Raw genomic sequence first — 27,104 nt, forward strand, 5'->3', positions numbered from 1 at the left:
TAAAGCCCACCTAGTCCCACACCCAGCCATGGGCAAGGCTTCCCCCCCCAGCTCAGCTGCCCAGGGCCCCATCCAACATGACTCGGAGCGCCTGCAGGGATGGGGGTCCACAGCTTCTCTGTTCAGGGCCTCACCACCTTCGTAAAGATACAAGAGATAAACATCTCTTTTCAGAGATGTTGAAACAATAATCTTTAAACATTACTAGACCATTTTTTTCCCCTAAAAATCAGGTCCAAAAGTCACTGAAACGTCCTATCCATATCAGATTGGAACAATTTAACAGCACACTTCAGTCTTTACTTACCTGCCACACATTTGCAAGCTAATGTTCCCTTGGATGAGGCTTAGAGAGGCTGCTGCAAACCACCCACTGCAGAAATGACTGTTCTGGTATGACAGGTTACTGCCCTGAGAGTTGCTGGTGTGCGCACCACTGCAGGAGGTTACCACCAGCACGGCATCCTGCATCACTGCCACTTGACAGAACAGAGATCACCAGCTGCTCCATGGCACGCAACAATTTGAACTTGGTCCTGCCAAGTTTTTGAACAAAACAGGAAGAAACACAAAATCAGGTACAGCAACCAAAGAACGTTATTTTTAATATTAAGAAAAAATATATATGTATATTTCTGTGCTGGATGAGTCAAGCCTTTATTGCTAAACCAGCTTGAATTAAAGCAGGTGAAAAGCTGCTATACTCTAACCAGTGAAAACACAAAATCAGTTTCACAAATGATTTCTTAGCATTCCAGTTACAGCAAGCAGGAGATTCAGAAAAGCTTACTTTAATTAAAAACTTTATTTTTCATTACAATTCACAGTTTATACACGGCAAGACAAACTCTTGCCATGTGGACATTCAGAACACTGTGCTGGGGAGACGAAGGTCTTTGTTATAAGAGCATTGCTCGGTGCTGTTTCATGGAATTTCTTTAATTTTAAAAGCGTACTCTCTATAAATGTTAATTGACTGATATTTACACTGAGTTGACTGAATTTACATATTAATTTATATTTATTAGAAAACAAGCTAAGCATCCAAAAACATTAACATTCATATCTTGCATGTTATCTAATGGTCAGAGATGCTGTAAGATTTGCCACTTGAATCATGCCCAATCAGCAAAGTCTCATTCTTTTTAATTCACACAGAGCCTAAATTATTCTTTAAGGCCTGTTCAATTCATGTTATGTACAGCCATGTTACAGTAGACTAACATAAGAAAAAAAACAACTCAAAATTATCCACTCCATCTTGCATTTCTTCTGAATCTCACATACACTTGTAAGCAAAACAGAGGATATAAAATTAAAGTTAAGGTGTTTTCTTAAAACCAATAAAGAAAACCAATAGTCTGCTTTAGATCTGCTTCTCATCAGCCTATCCTGTCTGAACAATCATCAGTATTCAGATTGTGCTATTTCTCAGCTCTTCTTCATGCCTGCACTTATATTCAGAGCCATCTCTACTGGAAATGTATGGAGTCACAGTGATACCAGTTTCAGTCGCATTCCCATATTAGTCACAGCTCCAGCACAGGCAGCCACTGTACAGCGTGACATTCAGGAAAGCACTCCAGCAGGGCTCCTGTGTAAAATATCATATGGTGTGTGGTGCGGCTTGACTTAAGGAGGAAGTTAAGATCCTCATTGCAGAGCAAATATCTGGCAGAAGGTTTACGCTCACTGAAAATGGTTGTATTTTGCTGCATTGTTTTCTGGATGTGGTTATTAGAATACAGCAATTAAAAGCCTCTCCTGCCTCTCCTCAAAACAGCCAACTTTATTTGCTCTTGTCATCTACAAAATAACTTAGTGATAGAAAAGCTGATTTTTTTTTTAAACTTTTTTTTTTTTTTTGGTACATCTGACACAGAGGGGGAAAAAAAAGATCTGCTGAACACTGCTTGGAAAAAAAAAAAAATAAATAAAAAGACCTAAAGAGGGTCTGCAGATCCTCCAGGTCAGTGTGAACAAATATCAGCTGGATCTGAGTAAAACAAAATTCTACTGGGGAACATTTGCAACTTTCAGAACTGCAGTGCCTTTAAATTCAGAGCTAAGGACATCATTTGATGACTGTTGAGTTTTGGCATTCATTCTTGCTGGTTGGTATCTTCAATACAGACACCTTTAAAACACCATCATTTCAAGAAGAGTGAAAGCTCAAACGAAATGTACTTCTCGTGCAAATAAAATTAAAAGGAAAAAAGAAAAAGAAAGAAAAAGGAAAAAAAAAACCAAAACTATACAGGAATCTTAGAGGTTCTGGTTCTCCAAAAGATAAGGCACTGACAAAAATTTCTTAGGTAAAAGGCTGCATAAGAATTTCTTGCCATTTACAAATGTGTTGTAGTCCATAAATGGTCCATTCCTAGGCTCAGTAAGGTAGACCCTGAAATATTAAGGACTGATCCCTCAAAGCTACATTGTTACCATAAACAAGTGTGATTCATTCTTGAGGCCATATGGCACATTAGGAGAAGTGAAAAACAGTCTGGGCAGATAAAGGCAGAAGACGTTGCGTGTTCCAGCATCTTTCGATAACAGAAGTGCCATTCATCTTTGTGTCTTTGAAGAGATGCGATGGTAACTCTGGATTGCAGTTTCTGTGGAACTCATGCACACATATAAAATGCTATTAGCATTGATCTTTGACAGGGCGGAGAAAAAAGGGTGTATGGCTAGTCTAAGCCAAGAGCTTCTCAAGGACTGGGACCCAACGTCACAGCTACTTAATATTTTCAATGACAGCTATTTCTTCTGCTGCACAGTGCGGTGTCAAACCATTCATGTAAATGCTGTCTGTCTTTGTTAGAGCTGGCAAGAGGTCCTTCTCACTGGTGAGATGGTTGACTGACAGGGTTCTCTTGCAGGGGGTCAGGTCTTGGTTGTGGTTGACAGCGAGCTCAGCAGAGAGCTTTCTTTTGATGGAGGTAGCCCGCTGGAACTTGTCATAGATCTCCACGCTCAGGCGCCTTCGGGTTTCTTTGAACTCCGCAGTGACATTGGCTGTCCACTCTGCAGCGTGGGCTCGAAACTCCCCCACCTGCAGCAAAAAATAAGAAAAAAATAAGCAGCATAATAGGGCTGAGGACTTTGAAGTCTTCATAGGCTTGAAAGCAATGCAGCTTTGAGCTGGCCAGCAGAGAGCTGTAGTGGTTGACACAGATCTCTCATCCCATATACCTGCTGTTTTATTGACCATAAAGAAACAAGAAAAAATGATGCTCTAGTAAGAGTTAAGAGTAATTTAAAATAAAATAAAATAAAAAATAATAATTTAAAAAGTCTTTCCTACTGAAATTTGTTACTGAATTACAGGCAGAGAACAACAGAGTGGAGCTCCAGAGCCCTGACAGCTACCTGGTGCCCAGCTGGTCAGGGCATGCTGACATCCCAGCAACCCAGGCTGTGCTGTGTGTTGTTATTTATGAGCACTTCTACTGTGCGGAAAGATCCCTAGGAGACTTGGCAAAGAACTTTCTAAATTTAGACAGAAAAGCATTTTTAAAAGAAAGCATCAGCTGCTGGTATTCTCTCTTTCTTTCTGCTTGCATAGACGTAGTGCCAACACAGTAATAGCTTCTGTCCTGTCAGCAGCACATCTGTGTACCACCCTGCTTCCTCCAAGGTGACATGCCTGCAATGGGAGGGTGGGACAGCTGGAGCTGTCATCACTCTCACCACAAGGAAATGCAGGCTGCCAGTCAGCACACTGTGCTGTGTGCTATAACCATATAGCTGGAGGGTGGCATTTCCCTCTCATGCATGGATCTCCAGGCTGGTTGGCAGCAAGGTGCTAGATTGCTCAGTCATTATAATTTAATGAATGTATGTATGTATGTAAGGAAGCAGCCTGGCCTAGTAGGAGATGTCCCTATCCATAGCTGGGGGGTTAGAACTGGATCATCTTTAAACTCCCTTCCAACCCAAACCATTCTGTGATTTTGCGTCTGTATAACCCTGCTGTACATATGTGTGTTCCTGTCCTCTCACTTTAAGTGTCTTTGCCATAGTCTGTCAATATACAGGCTGATCAGCTTCTCTAAAACAATTGTAACTTTGACCCACTATTTCTGCATTTCAGTGCGGTAAAACCTGGAGCAAGCTGTGAGCTCAGGCTCTGAGGGTATGGCTGGGGAGGGAGGCAGCTGCTGGCACAGGCTCCCAAATTATTGTCTTCCCAGGACAGGTAGACTACGAGGTAGACTTGGCAGCTTACCCATATAAAAGTCTGAGGTGAACGATAGCCTTATAAATTATACACTATTTATATATTTTTTCTCTTGTATTTCAACCAAACAGTTACCATATTAAATTTCACGGATAATTAAAGGAAGCACCTTTTGAGGAGAATATCTTGTTATAAGGGAAAAGGGAATAGACTGCTTTTCTTTAAATCTTGGTTCTGCAGGCAGCTTATTAATTGGAACATACAGCACAGGGGAGATAGACTGCTGATAAATACAACTCCAAAGAAAAGCATTTTAGAAGAATTAACCTTCTTAAATATATTAGTCTAATTGGTACTGCTCAGTCCAGAATTTCAATCATCAGCAAGCAAGCCTGGACTTGGTGAGCACAGAAATCAAATACAAATTAACAAAGAGAAATATGGGGCTAAGCCATCAGAGGAGAGTGGCCAAAGGCTTATTCATGCTTTGCGGTGCAGTGGAAAACAGGAATATAATGAAGGTAAAAAATAATCAGCTCACTCAGGAGTGACGGGGTTTCAGGAAAAACTTTCCCCCTCCAGAAAGAAAACAAAAAGCTCTTTACCCAGGGGTCATTTTATTACATTTGTCAGCTTCAGTGAATTATGCAGTTGACTAATGTGGACCCATTATGTGTATTTTCTAAAACGAGGATTATTATCCGTAATACACAGAGGATTCGCCCAGCTGAAAGATTATTAGTATTTAAATGGTGCAATTAGGATCAGACACACTGCACTTCGGATCTGAAAATAATGAAATCTGCTCTGCTGAAACATTTCAGCTGCTGCACTAGTTTTATTAGTAGTAAACAAATAACAAAAGTATGATAAGCAGTATCAGTGCACTGACACCCTGGGGCAGCTTTGTGCTGCTCCAAAGCTCTCCTAAAGGCAAGCTGCTCAGATTTTGGAGCACACTGCTGTCTAGGGGAACAAAAAGCCTGTACACAGGTTGCTATTTTACCCTGCACACTGGTAGCCCTCTCCAGCTGTGTAAGACTTTTGCTCATGCCCACATCTCTGCAATTGCACATAACCACATTCAAGGGATGTTATTGGATCAGTAGTTTTAAAACTGTGTCTTGGCAACCTGCTGGAAGCCACAAGCATCTTGAACTGCCTCCCTATGACCTTTCTAACCTGCCTTTTGTTAGTGGATCCAGTTCCCACTTCTCCCATGTGTTCTCAGCTAATGAAAAACAGCTGGCCGTGCTTCTGACAAAAGCAAGTACCTTTACTAAGGTTACTAAAGGTAACCTTTAGTACATGCTCAGAACTCTCTCACCAGTCCACCTCACAACATATTGATGATGGAGCTGTCTTGCACTAGGAAAGCTGCTCTATTTTAACTCATATGTATGGGAATTATTCTGGAAATTTTTCTAATTGTGGTTGTTAGGATTGCTAATTACTAGGTTCTAATTAGATTTCTTTGGGGAAGCAAGTTTATGCAGCTAGATAGAGAACATCATTAAATATGCCTTTTAGAGAAAGACTCATGTTCCAATTAAGATGATATGGAACATGAACATGGTGGTCTCAGTCCTATCTGCCCATATATCAGAGCTCTGATGCTGCTTGGCAGGATTTCAATTCCATATTAAAATCACTGGGAAAAAAAAATACAGTGCTGTTACTATGCAGAATTGAAATACATTCCTAGTAAAACAGAGGTAATTGGCACAGCGTGAGAAGCAACAAGTTTGGTGTGGTGTGAACTGTGTGTGCCCCCAAATTATTGCTTTCAGCCCCTAGCTTTTGTATGAACTAAATGCACTCAAAAATGTTATCTTTCTAGAATAAAACTCTTAATTCCATAGCAATTACAGATTCAAGTACAAAAGGTCACAGAAATAGAAATGTGAGGTTTTCAACTGCCAGTGAACATAAGCAACTAATAATTTGATCCTTCCTTTATCCATAGGGACCCTTCTGTATATATGCAGGTTCATTCTGTCCTTAGGGTATGACATTTCCTCCTATTGCATTACAGCTTCTTTTCATCTGGGGGCTGACAGACGCAAAATGCTTTATGCAAAGTAATTGAAATGCCAGTTGCCTGTTCTGATAAAAAAAAAAAAAAAACTTACATACCCACCAAAACACTTGTTTACTTTTACTTAAATTCTCTTGCCCACAGATTACAGCACACAGATCTGATTTCTGCAGTTGCCATAGACCGATATCACTATACCATAGCTAGGCAACATGATGCAAAGACATGGCCTCAGCACAAAAATTACTGACAGCTAAATACCTTACATAAAGCTGAATTGCATGAGACACTTCAGAAGTAACAGGAAAACCACGTCACAGTGATATAAGTCACACCAGATTGGTGAAGCTGCCCTTTCCTAACCTTTGGGGAACAGAAATGCCACCAGTAATGGGGACTCGGACATTAGCACAGCTCCAGGATTGACTTGCTCAGTGTCAAAATCCAAATCTGACTACAAAATGTCAGATATCCACAGTGATTTCACAAGGAGCACAAACCTCAACCCATTAATGCTGTACTTTGAAAATCAACATCAGATAACTTGATCAGCTATTATGAAGTAATACCCTACTGCCTTATGGGACCCATCTCTGCTGGACTCTGACAAATTCTCAAAACATATGAACAAGAAATATATATATATTCTGCATCATAGCACACATCATCATGAAACACTAGACATTTTTCACTCAAACATTATTCCTTGATTCAATTCACTGCCCAGTACAGACTGTCTGGCCTCCAGCTACCACTGCAGATTGACCTCTATCTCTAAATATATGTTGTAAGGTGCTTATGAAAACCTGACATTTATTCTATTAGAACATAATGAGAAATAGCATCTGAGAAAATATAAAATGTCTACTTATTCCCATTAAAGCCACTTAATAAGTATATATACACAAAATATACTGCATGAATTTTCTACATGACTGAAGAGTTCCCAGACCTCACAAACAATGTCATTTAAAGATGAATTTACTGAATATAATGGAATTAGGGGGAAAAAAAAAAAAAAAGGACAATAAATAATCATTCTTTCTCTTTCCCCGCTGACAAAAAAAAAAAAAAAAAACCACAAAAAAAACAAAAAAAACAACAAACCCAAACATCTAAATTAATATTAACCCAAAGCTCTGGTCTAGGCCAAGCCTCTTACCCAGTATCATTGGTTAGATCAACACCTTCCCTATCGATTTTCATCACCACCAATTAAAAAGGAAAATTTGAAGATATTGAAGAACCTGATACATTCTTCAGTACATTTACTGCAATTCTTATTTGTCTGGAGTTTGGGGATCTTTCTGGATATTTTAAGAACAAGATATTCAAATAATTATACAAACAGAACTGCCCATGGCTCAGTAAGCGCACACAACTTATAAACTGCAATCTGGACAGCACAAGTCACATCGCTGTAACTATTACATATGAATAGCCTATACATTGAATTAAGTCACAGCCATAGTAAAACAAACAAAAAGCACAAATAACTAACTCCTTGAATAGACCAAATTAAATACACTCTTCTAAGCTCTCCTTAGCCTTGCTTGAAAAATCCCAATATGAGAGTGCCACCAATTGATCTGTTTACAGGGAGAGAAGATAGAGTTATGTTGCCTGGAAAGATGTATATGATGTGAAATAGAAGCTGTACCAGCGAGTACCAAACTATAAAAATACACATTACGTGTGTCAAGAAAACGTGATTAAACGTATTTTTTTTAATCATTTGGGCTTTTTGTTTTGTTTTTATAATTTTATCCCGACTTTGTTTCCTTTGGCATACAGATCTCACACAATTTAGAATGGTCACGATGTTGAAGCAAACCAAAAAGAAAAAAGAAATAAATAGGGAGCAGCTGAGCAGGAAATATCCATCTGACTGTGTTTTAGTTTAAAAAAAAAAAAAAGAAAAAGAAAAAGTGGCCATCTTCACTAATACTTTTAATGCTGTACATGTTCCTTAGTATATGATTTCTAACATTTATACCTAACGCAGTCTCCAATTTCTCAGCTTTTTTTTCTTTCCCTCCAAAGTAGTTTCCTGTTACTTCAGAATAACACATCCAATTAACCTCTCCTTGATCTGCTACTCAGCGACAAAACTAGAAAGAGCATGTACATGTCGCATTATATACTCAGCAGAGTGGAGTACATAATGTTTTGTCTAAGCTTTCAAGAAACTCATCTAAGCTTTCTCGGAAATCTGTCTCAGAAAGTCCCATTTAAAAACTGAAATAAGAAAAAATAATAACTTAGATAAAGGCAATCTTGATGTATTTAACAGTGCAGCTGCTGGGTGGGGTGGTTCTGTAGGTGGGTTTCTCTCTCTGCCTTCTCACTTTCCTGCAGTCCTGGGTAAACTATTGCTGGCCACAAATGTATGTTCATTTTTGCAGATGAGAAAGAAACCAAACAGGTTTGACAGACATTTTGATTGAAGCCCATGCTTTTCCTGTATCTTAAGAGTTTAGAGTTCAACTAAATTAATTTCCATCCCCAATATATTGCTCTTAATATTTTTTTATTAGAGCATTATTAGAGAACATCCAGACCTCACTGCCCTGTAGCAGAGATAGAGAAGACTGTTGTCTACTTGTCTTTAAAGGTAAGACAAGACAGTAGCAAAATGCAACAGAAAGACCACAGAGTGTACAGAGACACAGACTGAGCTTTCCCAGGTGTGTAACCACCACTTTCTGCTCCTTCATTCTTTCCAGAACTCAGCTCTGTAGGAAAGAACTCTTCTGCAGCAGATCTTTAACACACCAAACTTTCATTTCAAATTGAATGTCGCAAATAAAGCATTATTTGTTCTCTCATCTGGTACCCCTGACTGGCATATGAAACCCTATTCTAAAAGCCAAGTACTAGAAAGGAAAGATTCCACTTTGTAAAATTGCTATCTTCTGAGATAACATTTAAATTACTTAGACAGTGGTCTTTCTGTACACGCAGTGGTCAGAAGTGCTCTCCCACTGGTAGCTGGATTATTGAGTCCTTCAACAAATAACATCTGTGAGCTCATTCCAGTGAGCAATGTCTGTTTGCTTTCACCCACAACTTCCATGAGTGCAGCTGATGCCTTAGATAAAACAAACCACGTTAGTTAAGGGAATGTAAAGAGGTGATGAATTTTGATTTCTTTGTTGTGGAGAAACATATATGGTGACATCTGTGGGAGTGCACTTTGTGGAGACAGTGACAGTTGGCACATACAAGAAATGCTCTTTTGCTCTATCATGGTCCAATTCAACCGAATCGGAACAGGTAGCCTACAACATCCTTTTTTCAATTGGCAAAAACAGATCAAAATAAATCAGTCATTGGGATATTTTTTTTTTCCTCCTTTGTTTACCTTTTTGTTGTTTTTCTCCCAGACTCCTGTCTCAGGTACCCCCTCAGAACTATTCCTGATATTGTTCATTAGACAATTCTTTGCATAAAGTTGCATGTGTATATTTCATTATTGTACACAAACTATTAGCTTGATTGGCTCTATTTCTAGCATTTCATATTCCTAATAAAATTTTAAGCACAAAGCAAAACATAAGCATCTCCTTTTAACAAACTCAGTCATTTTACTCAGTTGTTTCATCTACCTCAGAAAGCTATACAACCTCTTTCAACCTGATAGGACTGAATGACACCCACCTTTACTAACCACAAGAAACTACTGGAGCTAGTATGAAGCTCTCTCAGCTGAGATTAATGTGATTCAGGAGAACAACATATATTCTGTCTATACATGCCCATGACTTTGCTGTGGCCAGAAATAGCAAACACTTTAAGAATTTTAGCAGAAACATAATGAAAACCAAGTCACAAGCAGTTGAAGGGCTCTGTCTTTTGAATTTCTCCCACAGGAAAAGCTGACTTCAAAAAATTCACTGGATTTTATTATTATTTTTTTCCCCACAATGATATGCAACAAAGAACAAAGAAATGGCTTAATTCAGACTTGGTACTAGGATGGTTATTGTAACTACAGGGTCAAGTCTCATCAAAAATAGCTTAATCCTATATTTCCCAACGTTAACATCTGGGGTGATATTTTGTGAAATATTAAATCTCCACTTTAATTGCTCAACCTGAGTATTACAGTTGCACTCATTCCCTCTCTAGAGAAGTATTCCATAATTTCTTCAGTCTCGTTTATCCATTATTGCACACCACAATTTCCTCACTATCAACACAGCTTCCTGAAGGTGCAAGGTTATTCTGCTGAACTGGCTTTGCCTGGCGATACTTCCACGGGAGAGTTATCAAATGCAAACTTAAATGTTTGCTCTGAAATTATCATTAAAAAAGTTTTTTAAAAGTTAGTCTTCAGGAATATTAATCATGAAGATGTGGGCTGAACAGAATTCATACTATATATCACTATCAGCAGAGTTAAATCACAGATATGTTTGTCTTAGTAACTTAAAGGATCGATCACATCTTGTCGCAAAAAAAAGAAGAAGAAAATCAAGATTTCCTAATATACATTACAATAACCTGCATTCAAGGAATCTTCATGTTTAATTAACTCTGAGAAACACCACTGCTATAACTGATCTCTTTAATTAATTTCTATTTTATTATGAAGTGTAAGTTAATTTGTTCAAGTTTTATTTTTGGGAATTCAGTAGCTCTTGTCATTACTGTCTGGTTAAATTCAATCTGAACTGGAGACATTTTATCATTCCCAAACTGTGCAAGTCAACACTTTGAGGGAATGGGGAGGAATGGGAAACAGCTGGGGCTAACAGACAATATATCCAGAGTAGCACTCTGGTAACAGAGTTGTATTTTCTTAGCACTTCTGCTGTAACCAACACCACACAAAAATCACTCTGGGACATGGTGGAACTTATGCAAAAACAACTTTATCCTCAACTAAGAGGTGGGATATAAACACAGACCACCAAACCATCATGTTTTATTTTGTTGGGGATTTTCGTTTATTTTTTTGCTTGTTTTGTTTTTGTGGATTGTTTTTTCATTGTTGTTTGTTTTTTTGTTTTTTTTTTCATTGTTCATTTTTTGGTTCTGTTGATATTCAGGTTTGACAGTATTTTATGACCTAATAGTTTAGGTTTTTCCCCATCATATACAAATTTGTAGGAAGAAAACCAAGCTTTTGAATGTTAGGCCACAGAGCCAGGGACTGTTTTCTGGTAATATTCCTTTCAATAACATCTGTAGCTGTAACACTGTGTTCCTACAGAAATTCAACAACCGCCTGCTGGTGCATCCTACAGTTGTGTCACCCCCATTAATCACCTCCTTCTAAAAGGATTTCACATGCAGTTGCTTCCACACTACAAACTGCCTCCCACAAATATTTCTCTAGTTCAGCACTTTCTAGGAACAGACTTGCACCAAGAAAGTCTGCCCAATACTTTGAGCTTGTGAGTAGATGCATTTTAGCACTACTGAAGTTTTCTTTGACACTGTTTTTTTTTGTTTTGTTTTGTTTTAAATTGTTGGTTTTGGCTCATTTGTTTCTAAGGGGAAAAAAAAAAAAAAAGCCCTGGATTGTTTTCTTCAACAGAAGCTGCTCCATCTTGCTTAAAGCCACCTGCAAGAGATTAGCAGTGTGCAATGAATCGGCGGTGGTCTCACACCTTTGTATAAAACCTCTGATCAGCAGGTTATAGAGCTATCCCGATCATCTTCATTTCCAGCTCAGCGTATGGATGCAAGTGCCGCATTGCAAGCTCTTTGTCACAGGAAGAAAATCTGTTACCACCCTCACTGAGCAGGCTCTGAGGCCTGTTTGCCTGCAAGGTCAGTTCAGTTCACTGAAATCTTGCAAAACTGTACTGCACCTCTCTAGCAAGCTAAGTGATCAAATTCTGTGATCAAATAAGCGCCAGAGATGCTGCCAAACCAGTGAAACCAGAAAGGAGGCCAGGGAAAGATGAAAGAAGGCTGTATTTTCAGCAAAGAGTGGCTCAGCTATTTTGTGAAGTCAGGCTTTACATTCTTTTTTTAATATACATGTAATATTACAAGACTGAAAGATACCATGCCACTCCATGTATGCAGTCTACACTTAGGGTCCTCCCATATTGGATATGAGAGATGGATTCATATTCCCTTAAGGCTGGGACCCATATGTTTAGCCTTAAGCTATAGTAAAATGAAAAGTCAATAAATATTAAGGAGTGCAATAATATCCTTGGCATCAACATGACAAGCCTAATTCTGTTTTGACAGACATGAGTGACAGGCCTGGCGCTGATGCCAAGGAGATTAAACAGAGTGATGATTCAGATGAATCAAATTGTTTATAAATACTGAAGATAACATTTGCCTCTTGAATTTCCTGAATAAGTGAGTAAGCTGTTTTTCATGTAGTTTTAAACCTGGTCATTAAAGAGGGATCCATACCATTCAATTCAAAAGAAAGACACCCAGCATGAAAATCACTTGTCCAAACAGAGCTGATGTCTAACAACCTTGATGTTCAAAGAAGAGAACCTGCTTGTAGAGGATGCATTTCATCTCACAGAGTAGAGGCCTTAAAATGAAATGGATATGCTATAAACACTCATTGCCTTTATATTTAGCACAAGGAAATGTAGATGACTATGTCAGAAGTTACTCCCTACAGTGGAGATTAATTCCATCTTCATTTATTTGAAAGGAGTCTGGACTAAAGTATCATAAAGAGTACTGTGATCCCAAAGGATACAAACACTTCATTTTATAAACAAGAATTTGAACTGCATGGCCTAAGTGACTAAGGTTTTTGGTTGGGCAGGCATTTTTGCAGGATATACTGAAATTCAGAAGCTGCTGCATACTGCAGCAAAAAAAATATGAAATATTATCTTTCAAAGAGACTAAAATCAGAAAACTTTGTAAGTTCTGAGTAATCAGAGCACAGAGAATAATGAAGAGGGAGTTTATGGCAAGCTAGTATAGCTAAAGCTGAACTTCAGAGACATATCGCCTACTTATGATTATAGCACACAGCATGTTCCAATGACTTTCTGACACTTCATCTATCTTACTGCATGAACTGCTTCCAGCAGCAGATCTATGCTTCTAAAACTCCCACTTCTGTCTCTACTTGTCTTTCACTTCTCTCTTCATCTGATGCATTCAAAACTTTCAAGACTATTTCAGGAACCAAGACCACCTGAGCAATTAAAAGACATCCTGATTATTTGGATTCTAACATCAAAGCATTAAAGTGGATCAAAGATTAGCTGACCAGATTTATTATTTTTTTTAATCTCAGTTCTATTTGCATCTGACAAACATTTTGGCACTACCCTGAAAAAAAAAAAAAAAAAAAAAGTTTTTTTAATTTGTTGAAACAGTGAAATGCATTATTACCACCAATCCTTATGTAAATCATTTTTATGATCAATACAGCTGCACTTGTAAAGCGGGAAACGTGAATAGGTCTACAGATCTTAAGTGATAGTCATGATCAACACGTCCACTCCTTGGAACTTGGAGGATTCCTTCACAGTATATATTCCACTTTAGCACTTTCAAAGTTATTGTTTTTATTTTACTTCAGACCACATGAAGAAGCACAAAGGAGGCTATTACTGGTATCTATGAAAAACATAAATAACTCAATTTTGGTTGCTGAGGGGAAGGAAATAAAGTGGCTTCTAAGCACTTGCATCCTCTGTCTCTGTTCTAGACTCCAGAAGAATTCAACAAGCTTGGCAGGTACTTGCCTTCAAAACTAGACCGAAAGAAATCAACTCTATCAGTCACTACTGATTGATTTGCCCTTTCCTGCATCTGAAAGGGATAAGGTAGTGAAGATTTCCTTCCTCCCTTGCCCCTTTTCTCTCTCTCTCCCCCCCCCCCCATCAAAACTACAAGACAAGTCCTACACAAAATCATTTTTTTTACTTGTGGATGTTGATGTCCACAGCAAGTAAAAGTCTCTTGAAGGAAGACAACTTCCACAGCAATGTATTTCATTTGAAATATATTAACTTTCTCAGTTCTAAAAGTGCATTCATTATGGTCTTATAGATTTTACCCCAGTTTCTATCTCTCAGTAGATTTCAGTGTATAACATCATTTTTATGGATAAAGGCTTCTTCTGTATATAATGAGCTATTTTTCCCCAGCGAATGATAGAAAGTTACCTTTTAAAAAAAGTAAGTAAAAGGCATGCTTATGACTAGGATTTTCCACACCACTCACTTCTACTATCTGAACTACAGATAAGATGATCTGCTATAATCTGCATCCACAGCATCTGGAACAGAGCATCATAAATTTAAGCTTAACTGAAAAAACAGGCAGTACATGAAATTTAGTCTCCTCTGACTTCTGCTGGCACAGAGAAGACTAAATTTCCACTGAACTGCCTTGGCTTCTTCACTCAAATTTTCCTAGACAGATAGCAAAGATGAGCTGAGAACAGCAGTTTTTCAATAATGCAATGCTACTTGTAAAGGTAACGCAGTGCTTCTGTTAATCAGTTAATCTGTCAGCAGAATGCAGTACACTTACACACAAATTCCTTTCTACAAAATTAGCACAGAATTCAGAAATAATTTTTCGTATTTTCTAACTAGCACAAAGATTTCTCAAATCAGTCTCAGTCATTTCTGATACTGTAGCATCTATTGCCAGAATGTTTCCTTTCTGCCATGGGTTTTCTCAGACACACTTGAGCAACGAGTTAAAAAGCAGGGGAACACTTCTGAACATCAGGGATATGATTAATTGAACAAATGGTACCAATTATGTTATGTCTGTCTTTAATTTAACCTAAAACACACGAGACACTTGTTTACAGCAAAATCCCCAGTACCTGCATCAGCCAAGAGAATTTGGTTATATCTGAAGAATGAGGCTTTCCTTTCTGTAGACAAAATGAATATGCTTGTTTAGGCTACAAAGGTGAGAAAGAATGGAAAGAGGAAATAAGAGATACATTCCTGGTGCCTGAGCAAAGTTTGGCATAGCACTGTGCTGCATAACCTGGCAAGTGGAGCTTTGCTTCATATAAATAGTATTATACTTTATATGCTGAAGAGGCCCATGACTATTCAATTCGTGTTTCTTTAAAGCCTTTCCAAAATGAGCCTATGTTGAAATATCTATAGTATTAAAAAAAAAAAACAAAAAACAAAAAACAAGACATTATAAAATCGACACTTTGGTAACATATTGTCATTATAATAACATGGATAATGAGAGATTCTAAACAAGATTAAAATACTCAGTGCTATGTACAGTTATGAAGCCAGGATAGCATCTTATCCAGATATCTTACTACCTAATAGAACACTTTGAGAAAAGAGAGATTAAGGACCAAATTCATTTTAGAAAGTAAAACAAAGAACTAGACTGTCCCACTAGTGTATGAGGAAGGGCAACAGAACCAAGCCTGAGCAGGGTGTTTTTCATAGCCCCAAGTTATTGAGCCTTAGTCATAATACCATTTTTTTCCCCAGGAAATAAATGCAGCTTAGAAAATGCTCCAAGCTAAGAGCAGTTAAACTGTAAAAGAGTGCACTAGGGAAATACTATATGTATTTGCCCAATTCTTTCTGCATACAGAGGAAAGAATGGTCTGGGTGGCCTTGATTCTTAAGCACAAAGCAATAAATTTCAACAACAAAAGCTAATCACATTTGTCGAGATCTGACAGTTTCCCTGCAGGCAGTGGAAACAATACAGGCTGGGTGGTAAAGTTGCCTGCTGTGTTTATCCAGAATACAAGACTGTGAACCTGCATACTGTTGAACTTGCAAATAAAAACACTTATGTGATAACCATTGCTTCATATTTGTGAATGTCATTAGTAAAGTTAGCTCTGTGAACCATAAATATCCTTTGAAATTTGCAAAGCAGAAGATCAGTTCCAATACTCATTAAATAAAATGGATCAAATAAACATTGTGCTCTGCTTCAGAGCTACCTCCTCGCATTATTTAGCTGCTTATTCTTTTATTGGAATAAGCGTTTATGAAATTCTCAGTAAAAACGTGCTTAAATCAGGCCTACTGCATCACTCTCAGTAGCTGTAAGAGCTATGAACATAGCAAATAGGCTGCCTTTCCATACAGACCTCACAAAAAGGGCTTTACTATTCCTGCCCAGCTCACATCCTCCTACCCACTGCCACCATCACTGCTCCCCTATGGTTAGGAGGAGGCAGGAACCCTGAGGGGCCCAAGGAGCATATAAAAAGTGAAGATGTATAGGCATAAACTACCCTTCATAGTAAAGTCTTTGGAACTCAGTTTGCCAAGATTACAACTAAGCACTGATGGTGCACCCTACAGCTAGGAAGATACCTTAAAGAAACATAAGTAGCAGGCACAGTAACTAGCATATTCATTCAATAACAGCAACAAGGATTGTTTATATTTGATTAACACAAATGAACCGAGGAACTGAAGCTGTACCAGAGGGAAATGATATATTGTTTAAAACAAAAGTTACTTCTAAAGCTTCTAATGAAGATCAAACTGTGACAGCTGTAACCAAAGGAGATTTTATTTATTCTCTAACATTTTAGAAGCCAGAACATTTTGTTAAGTGACAAAATTTGAAGTATTATATCATCATTGAAATGATAAATACATGTTTACAAGTATATTTTAACTGAAAATGACACACCTTACTACAAATAGCTATGCATGCAGCTGAAGATAATCAAGTAAAATACACCCAGGCACATTTAAATAATACATTTTAATACCTGACAAGCTAGGGAGGATTTATTCTCTTAGTGCTATAAGATGGAGAAAGGTATATTGAATATAAATTTCTAGAGTTCTATATCATTTTTCTTTCTGTGCTCACATCTCATAGAGAAACAATCAAAGCAGAATAATTTTTGTCTCAGAAATTAAGGTCTTCATTGTGCCATTCAGAAGAATTCTTCTAGGAAATCATCTTCTACAAGACAGGTGCAAATATGCACACACATTTAATTTAATACATTTTACCTAAATCTATATGCAGCCATGCAAAAATAAATAATCACTAAAGGTCTGTCTAGACTGCAATAAAGATTCCATTTGAGCTATGACGTATACTTAGCATAGAAACAGTTTTGGTTTTTTTTTTCCCCATTCCCTAAGAGCAAAAGGGGTTACACATTCACCTGACTTATGAACAAAGCTTTTGTAAAGCAATATTTCTTCTCTTTTGGAAGTTTTCTTACCTCTTCTTTTGTCTTTTTTGATATGACTCTTAACCAGTCTCCAATCATACTCAAAACAGCAGCAAAGTAAGCAAGTCCAACAAGGATCCAGAACCACACCACTGGCTTATAAAAATCTAGGTACTCAATATCTGATCCTCCTGAAAAACAATGAAGTTAAAAACAGCACATTTAATTGTTAGAGGCATAAAACCATTTTAAAATCAATTTTCTTCCACAAGTTCTATTTCTTCCATTTTCTTAGTCCTGCAAAATTTTATAGCAAATTATTTCATTGTTAAGGCATCACAGTCTAAATTCCTCCATTGCTGAAAAACTTTTGTGAGATCAGCAGTACTATGCAAATTGTACACAACGGTTCCTAATCTTTCAAATAATGAAAACGAACACTGAGAAACTGATTCAGTTTCTGAGATATCGTTATTTAAGGTGGAGGTTATTGTCGATAGCCTGAATGAAAGGACTTCCCACCTTCTTCAAACATACATGCTGTACCAAATTCGAAGTGTTGTTCTGTAATATGTAATATATACATATGTTGAGAAATCTGACTTTGCTAGGACTTAAAAACACATCTCCATTACATGAGTCCTTAAACTCTGGTAAAGAATAGTACCAGCATTAAGAAGCACCCCTGTGGGGCAGTCAGACACTGCCATCTCCATTTTACAGTAGAGAAGAAATCAGTCTACAGGGACTTGAGTTGAACTCAAGAAAAAGTGGATAATTTAGTTGGCAGCTGAAGGCAGGGGTTTTTTTTAATCCCTCTGCCATAAGAACCAGAGACTTTCTTCCTTCCAAGTGTTGTAGTGAAAAAAAAAGGGGGGGGGAGGATAAATTTCAGAGATGCTGTAATGGAACTTTTATGTCCAACACAGCTATAAAGAACAGATGCCTAATTTCCCACAAAGAAAAAGAGGGGAAAAAAATAAAAGGTTATGTTCATCCAGAGCTCTCAGACAACACAAACTAACTCATATTTCACATCCCACAATACAATAAAACAAGCCTTAAGCTTGCAAGTCAGCTATACCCTGTCAAATAAAATCATATCCTTCATTCGGGTTACTGCAAAGAGAAGTCTAATTTGTATATCTGCCCACTGAAAGGCCAAAGGAAAGCACTCTTTATCCCCTTTCATGGAAAATAATTATTTTTCCCTGCTATTGTTATCTAATCATCACACAGGTTACAAGCAAATTTTACTGACTTATCTTTGTGAGGAAGCCCTCATAGACAGAAATTATTTTTCTCATGTCAACAAGCCTTTTCAATAATAAAAACTGCTGAGCAGGAGAGGTTTATTTAACTGCCTAAGAGATAAATCCATAATTTTTTTTAGAAAAGGTACTTAACACCTGCACAGTTACAAGACAGTCTGGAATAGAAAAGCCTACCTGCAAAAGTTTGAGTCTGTGGCACTTCAATGCAAACTAGATTCCAGATAAAGCAATTTGTTAACAGCTGTTTCATAAAAACCCAGCAAAACAAGGTTTACCCATGTCTTTGCCCTGCTATCATTCAAAAAGGTGCTGATTACCATGATGCTTCACAGCTCTGTCAGGAGCCATCCATGAACCACACTCCTTGGTTCACATTCATCAGCTGCTTATACAGTGCACAAGGAAATACAATACGAAGTATCCTCTCACCAGACTTACTTCTGAAGTATAAAGTTTATAAATGGAAACTAGAGATCAAATATACCAGCCTGCAGGCAGCATTTCCTTCACTGTGTCAACCCAGTTTATTTATAGGAAGGTTAATTACCAGGTCAGGAGTTAGGACATCTTGATATTCAATTAATTTCTTTCTTTGCTTTCTGACCAGGAGATGGCTCCATCTAGCCATGCCCAAAGGAATTCATCTTTCCAACTTTTGCAAGGGGCAGTCAAAACACTCTAGGACAACTTACCACTTGTTGAATTTATGAATTCTAAGGACTCCTTGGTGAATCCTTATCGATTTAATGGAAGACCATGAAGAAAGAGATGCACCTAAGCATACTTGTCCTGAGATAACTCACTCTATATGTATTTACACATATAAAAAACAATTACATAGATTAAGTAAACAGTTTCCTTTGTTGATGCCATTCTTTTCCCTATTCTTTTTACAGTTAACCAACCAAAAATTTCTTTCTGTGAAGTCTTTTTTGCTTACACTTTTTCTTGAAAACTATAAGTAGAGAATAGAAAATGCTATCAGCACAGAGTATCTTAATTCCTTGTTAGCAAAAAGCCTATGGTTCATTCCAAACTTAGCACTCCAGACCAGTAAAAGTCATTACTACTTTATATCAGTAGTACAGATTCTGGATATAGAGACATGATTCACTTTGAACACAGGTCAAATCTATAATGCCCAACCCACAGGCTGCATGCAGCCCACATGTGGCCACTCTCTGTTGGCATGCCATCATGGCGATGGCTCTTCCCTCTGAGGGGCCTGGTCCAGTCCCGGTGTGCAAGTGTCACTTCACAACAACCAAATATTGGTGTGTGATCAGCACCTTCTGGGCTGAAATCAGTGCACAGTACAGTCTTAACTCAAGTTATGGAAAATAAATTCATGCATTTTGATGCAATGGTTAAACACAGCCTTGTGAACATAGGAAAATATGAAGGAATCTGAGCATAGGCTTCACGATTGACTAAAGAAATCATAGATATTTTTGGGTTACTAACAACTCTATTTTCAGTTGACAAATAAATTAGTTGTGAGTTTTCAAACAAAATGCATAGAGTTGCAATTAAACATTTGGTCAAGTTTCTTTAACAGACTTTTATAAACCCTCTTATCAGAAAGGAACACCCCTCACAACTTATTCACCTCACAGCTTCTGGGCAGTACCTACACTTGTGAACAAATAAACCAGTAGAAAACAGAGAGACACTTCAGAATACAGAGCACAGCTATTAAACACCCTTCCCATGCTGTCCTACTCAGAAGTCAAGAGAAAATGCACACTGACTTAAACTTAAAGCAGCCTGCATGGTTCACACTGACAGATGTGAAACACTGAGGTGACAGAAGCACTTCTGAATGCCAAAAAGACACAATGCCAGCAGGAGAAATCAAGATTCTGGGTTGCTGTGACAAGTAGGTGAAGTGTTCCACTTTGGTGACATTAAATCTATCAGTGTTCTACAAGCTGGATCTCCAGCTGAACAATTCAGAGCAGACACAGATAAATGGATTAAAATGGAAACACCCTTAATTCAGTTACAGCCCAAAACAGTGAGAAAGCAATATTCTAAAAATCACAGATCAAACGAAAAAGAACACTTCAGAAAATATTCTTAAAGTGGAGACTCACTTTAATTACACTCATTCGCTGCTTAACCTTATGAAATAATATCATTATGCCCCACTGAGAAACACGCTACTCATGCGTTATTAATAATTTCTCACCTCCTCAGAATTCAGTCAAGTTTTAGGCATCTAATCTATTTCATATTTGATAGCTGCTACATTCCCTCTTTCAGATTTGAACTGCAGTTAAAGGATTTATCTGCACATATAAACATGCTGTACATATTTTGACTTCATTACTAACTTAGGTAGGCAACTTCCTTACACCAGAAAAATAGCGTGAAAAACTCTTTCCTCTTTCACAGAAGAGGAATTATTAGCAATATAAGTTTGGCATTCCTGTAGAATTAAAATGATTTATTTGAAAACAAGAGGTATTTGAATTAGTATGTTATGATTTTCAAAAGAGTCTTGTCTATTCCTTTAGAATTGTTTCCTCTGTGTGTGTGTGTGTGTGAGAGAGAGAGAGAGAGAGAGAGAAGCTACAATGGTAAACTACCTTTAATTAAAAACAAACAAACCCTAAATAATAATGTTTGTTTTTTGGCATACTGTCCATGTATTTTCTTGAACTTTGAATACAAAACCTCTTCATCTTTTCCCTCCTTGCTTCAACCTTGAATGATCAGCCTTTTATGTGTGTCTTCAGAGTTCTCTTGCTGGTGGAAACTGCAGCTGAAATTTCCAGAGGCTGCAAATGACAACCTGGATTCTCAGTGCAAAAAGGGCGTTCTGTTCTTGTTCCTGCTTGTCCTCCAGTATAAATGAAAATTAACTTGTAGAAAAACTCAAGAGCTGTACAAAAACTTCTGTTACAACAACCAACCCGACAGCCTTTAATACATTCCCTAATCCCTAGCTCCTCTGTTGGCCACTTTCTCATACAGCTATTTGGAAAGGCTCTCCTTTACTTTCTAAAAGTTCTCCAAGGCTTCATATCCATAGGTGCCAGGCAGGCAGCAGCCCATTTCATGATAGTGAAAAGTGGCAGATACTGGAAGAAATCTCTTAACCCCAGTACAGCTTATAATAACTGTAACATTCCTACGTACATCTTGAAAACACGGGTTTTCTTCTGGGATGATGTTTCACAGAAAGATAATATGATAATTATCAAAATATTTTGAAGTTTTTAAATTGTTTGGAATTTTGTTTTTTTTGAGGGAACTTTATGAAATAAAGATGACAGTTATGAAATATCCCACAGATCTCCAATATGCTACAAGAATTGCCAAATACTTTATTTTTTTTCCTAGAAGCCCATCCATTGTAATCACAATTTGAAGTTCCTCTGCCTGCCACTCTATTTTAGCTTTGACTGTCATTCTAAGTGGAAGACAGCAATTTACACCTCAAATATTATTTAAGAAACCTGACTTCTCAGCCAAGAAAATCATAAAAAGAACTAAATTAATGCCAGCCCAAGACTTTTTTTTCCCCACTTGCATTGCGACATAGGCACTGAGAAGTAGACTGATGTAGAGTTCTTCCTGCTTCATGACTCACCATCAATAACCAGAACCAAAAAATGTCATGTTCTAGAGTCACAACAAATCCAGATGCTTCTGTCAGGTGAAATACTGATGTTCTATAGGGCAACCTATCCAACACCCTTTCACCCCATTACGTGTTAACTTCCATGCACTTGCTTAACCTCTGTTTAAGGCACTCAGCTTTTCTAAATTTTTGAGTGATAGTGTTCTCCATGAAGTTTGTAATAAAAGTGATGTTTAGGATTTAAGAGGTAGTTATGACTTACGTAAAAGGAAAAAAAAAAAAAGCAGGTTAGTAATCATAAAGTCTGCTTACTAATTTGTTAACTTGCAAAAGATTCTGCATGCTTTCTCAAAATTAATAAGGAAACTTAGTTATTCAGATAAATGTTATCAGCTTTATTGAGTACCTGCAGAATTAGTTTGCCTTTTAAAACAGCTAGAGGCCTCAGAGCTGAACACAGCACTGCAGGTTGGGCATTGTGCAGGCAGAGCAGAAGGGAACAATCACCACCTCTGGCCTACAGGTCACACTGTTTTTCATGTTTCCCAGACGACTTCTGGCTTTCCAAAATGCAAATGTATTCTGCCTGCTCATGTTGAGCTTTTTCTCAACCAACAGCCCCAGGTACTTCTCCACAGGGTTGTTCTCAATCTATTCTCTGTCCAGCCTGCATTTGTGCTTGGAAATGCCCTTACCCAGCCACAGGACCTTGCACTTGGCCTTGAACTTCATGAGGTTCACATAGGCTCACTTCTCAAGTCTGCACAAGCCTCTCTGGATGGTACCCCTTCCCTCCAACGTGCCAAGTATACAAATCAGTCCTATGCATTCTTATCATCAGGTATCAGAGTACATCAGTCCATACAAACAAGATGAAAATTAGTGAGCTTACTGTCAACATTGTCTCTGACAAAATACAATCCATTGGCCATATTAGCCTCACACAATGATAAAAGTGTCCTCAACCTGTTCTCTTTAGCATCTTCTGCAAGTACAAATCCAACTCCTACACTCTGAATCTTTAAGCTAATAACATCTCAGTACTAATACAAGTCTTGTGCATGTTGCTCTAAAAGGAAATAGAAAACATTCACAGCATTTTGATAGCACCATTACACCGGCATTTTAAAATTAAAAATATGCTTAAGGACTATGAAAGGCCATGAGGTATAGAACAACAGAATTCAAGGGCATTCAGTAGAAGGAAAATGTGTTTCCTGGTATAATTAAAAAAAAAAAAAAAGACAATGTAGAAACAAATTACGATATTAAGTGGTCTACAAATAGAAATCTGCGGAAGTTTTATAATGAGAGTAACGATGAATGTACTCAGTGTTCCAGCTAGAGGTAAGTGGGCTATTTCACATAATGTCTTACAGTAAACATCACTAGGTCCTCATACATGATTATTTTTATTTCCCTAACATGTACATGCCCCACAGGACAGAAAAATTTAGAGCACCCAGGCTCTTTGCTTTGAAACAGAATAAATTTTTTATTTGGTATTAGTCAGAATTTGTTCCAAACCACAAAATCCAGGAGTAAAATTGAAGCAAGAAAAACAATAGAAGGAAAGAGACAAGTAAAAATCAGAGACATCCAAAAAGAAATACAGAAGCATCACAAACATAGTTACTAGGAGCTACTCAGCATAAGACTCAAACACTGGGTGCACTTGGACTCATGCAATGGCAGTAACTTCAGATGGGACACGGAAGAAGACCACATCATGTGAATATCTGCTAGCTGTGCTTTCCTCCAGCAAAACAGCCCTACACTTCTAACTGCTGCTGATATCAGTTGGAGTAAGCTCATTTCTATTGCCTCTGTCCAACACACAGAGGATCCAGAACTGGGGAAAAGGCATCTCTCAATGTTGGCCACATTGTTTATGGGATATGCTGAAACCTTTTTTTCATATTACAAATTACACATAAAAAAATGAACACATAATAAGCAAAGCACAGAAAGGTACTACAACAACAGAGGATTTCAGTGGTAGAAGCAGAAATCTGGAAAAATGCTTTGAAAGCCAAAGGATGCTCACAAAAACTGTGCTGTATAACAAAGCAACATGAGACACTAAGGGATTTTTGATAAAGTAAGAATATTCAGCAGACTAAAACAACATAATTCTTCTTGTATACCTCACAGTCTGTGAGGACAAAAATAATCTGAAATTAGGTAAAGCATCTTTTTGACAAAATAGCAGAGAAAAAGAATTAAGATGCATTGAGATAGGTTAATTGTCCCATCTCCTATCTGTAGCTTGCAATATGATCTAACGCTCTTCAAGGGACTCAAGACAAATACAATGAAGGGTAAAATTGTAAAAGAAAGGTTAAAACACCCCCCCACACACACATGCTCACATGTAGTTGGGTTTATACCCCCCACCCACAAATAAAATAAAAGCAAAACATAATTGTGCAAAACAGGATAAGATAAAGTTATGAGGAAAAAAAAATAATTACCTGCAACATAGTCACCAAATCCAATGGTAGTTAAAGTGATAACAACAAAGTAAATTGCATCTAGCGTGCTCCAGCCTTCTATGTGCTTGAATATGACTGCAGGAAGAGCGACAAACAGCACGCAGCCAAAGAGTATGAATATTATTGTTGAAATAATGCGAATCTTTGTCTGACTCACGTTCCATTTCTATGGAAGAAAGAGAAGGGGAAAAAGAAAAAAAAGAAAAAAAAATCAGTTGTTAATAAAACTGTGCTGCCATCAATAAGCACCTATTACCTAATGTGAGCACACCATAGTTCACAAACAGGGAAAATAAAAGTCAAAGCATGGTTTTGATTTGAAAGTGTCTTCAAAGCAAACACGACCATCTTAGGAAGCATTTTATAGTAGGAAATGCAGAGTAGGTCTTTACTCGTCACTGTGACTGACTCTGTGGTCTGGGTGGGTGGTATGTGTAACATGCATTGATGTTAACAGCTGATTGTGCTAGCTTTCAATGAGGGCTAAGTATTTGAGTGAGCTTCAAGTAGTGTTTGCACTTCAGATGTCTGCTTACTTCATTCATAAATACCTAATTAAAAATAGTAACTTTAACATTATTTCCCTTTAATCAAATAGGAGAGCTGCTCCAGTATCATTGCCTGCCATGAAATCACAGCCTATGACAGAGATGGACATTAGTGGTACGGAAGTAGAGGGCAAACCTTCCAGACAATATTCCTTTAGATTATGTTGCTGTGGGATTGACAGTAGCAAAGGAGCAGTCTGCTTCTGATATGGAAGCGTGTGTGAAGCAAAACATGTCACTGAATTCCTCCACATGAAAAAAATGGCAACTGGTGACATTCACCAATGCTTGCTCAACGCTTATGGAGACCCAAGAATGGATGGATGTGAGCACACTTAGGTGGTGGGTGGTGAATTTCAGCAGTGGTGACAGTGATGTGAAAAACAAGCCATGCTCTGAGTAACCATGAATTACTATGATACTATGAAATGAAAAGCACCTCAATGAGTTCATCCACACATATTGGTGGATTATGACAAGGGAACTGTGTACAGAGCTGACTGTCAGCTTTGATGTATTTGGAACAATAGTGGCTATTTTGGAACATCCCAGAACTTGTGCCAGGTGGGTTGTACAAATGCTCACACAGAAACAGAAGGGCTGACAGTCACAGTTTCCTGGATCACTTCATTACCAGTGACAGACAAGTGCCACTACGAGCTGGAGTCAAAATGGTGGTCTACAGATTGGAGACATGTGAATTCCCCATGGAAGAAAAAGTTGAGACATTTCTATTTTATTATTTATATTTCACTGCATAATTGATTATGTCATTATATTGATTATCTCATTATATTTCATTATATTGTACTGCAATGTGAATTTGTCCTCCATGAACTGAATACTATGTATTCAAACTGCTTTTCAAAATCCTCAGCATCATGTTGAAGTAGAATTCTGTCCTCTCACCTTGGACTCTCTCCAGTCTGAGATAATCTATAGAATAAAAGGACTTTGCTCTTCACTTGTTGCATAAATTACTAAGCTGTTGATAGAAAGCTACTGTACTAAAGGTAGAATGACAAACATGACTTTGCAATACTGTATTCTCTACCAATTTGACAATTTTCCTCTCAGTGTTTTTTTTCAAAGAGTCATCCAACCAGCTACAACATACTGATTTAAATTCAGAGAAGCAAAGGATTGCACAAAACTGGACTATTTCTTGTATTTAACTTTAGTGCCAACAGAAACCATGTTTTCAGTCAGCATAACCAAAGTCCAGCTTTAGTAACCCAAATCTCAGTAATAATTCAGATTATGGTAACATGAAATTCCCTGCTCTGACCCAGTCTTCTCCCATTTATTTGGAAAATGAGTGAACAGAATGAGCGAATGATCTGCACAGCAAAATGCATATCAGTGTTTTTATTCAGACTGCCAAAAGATGACAAGTCACTGAATTCTTGTTGCACGTATGAAAATATTATAGGGAAGGAAAAAAGGAAAGAAAAGAGGAAATCCATTATCCCTGTGAGCAAGAGTCTAAGAGACCAAGCAAATTAGTCTGATAGCTTCTGTACTTGAAAGCAAAAACCGAAATTCCATTATAATAAAGTGAAAAGGATAAAAATAAAATGTGCTCATGGAACGTTCTTACCCTTTTTAGACACATCTCAATGGAAATTGCTGCTATTCATCAATAACTTATTGGGATTTGAACTGATGTCCTCAAATAAAAAAAAAGTGCTTTTTCTTAATTTTGTCTTTCAAGCTACTGTGTATGAAACAGATTAAGTTAAGCAACAAACTTCCTTTGCTATAATTTCTGGTATTTGGTTCTTAAGCACTGGCTGCAGCTTAACATTATCTATATCTGCATAAATCTGTTGAGTCTCTTCCTCCACTTGGGCTGTGCTGCTTTGCA

The 27,104-nt window shown here is 37.6% G+C and overlaps 1 protein-coding gene across 5 annotated transcripts in view; it reads right to left on the minus strand.

The window, feature by feature from the left end:
- Window positions 1–632: 632 nt before the first annotated feature.
- KCNK2 (potassium two pore domain channel subfamily K member 2) overlaps window positions 633–27,104 on the minus strand; it is a 168,003-nt gene continuing 141,531 nt past the window's right edge. For 3 of the 5 annotated variants that reach the window (XM_015857337.2, XM_015857334.2, XM_015857338.2), the window contains 3 exons: window positions 24,669–24,855; window positions 17,383–17,522; window positions 776–3,055 (listed from right to left, as the gene is read on the minus strand). In XM_015857337.2, coding sequence (XP_015712823.1) covers window positions 2,738–3,055; window positions 17,383–17,522; window positions 24,669–24,855 — 645 coding nt within the window. In that variant the 3' untranslated portion in view covers window positions 776–2,737. Of the gene's footprint in view, window positions 3,056–17,382; window positions 17,523–24,668; window positions 24,856–27,104 lie in introns of all 5 variants that reach the window. The other 2 variants (XM_015857335.2, XM_032443321.1) reach the window with 1 other exon arrangement.

This window comes from Coturnix japonica, chromosome 3 (genome assembly GCF_001577835.2).
Source record: "Coturnix japonica isolate 7356 chromosome 3, Coturnix japonica 2.1, whole genome shotgun sequence".
Classification (NCBI taxonomy): Eukaryota; Metazoa; Chordata; class Aves; order Galliformes; family Phasianidae; genus Coturnix; species Coturnix japonica.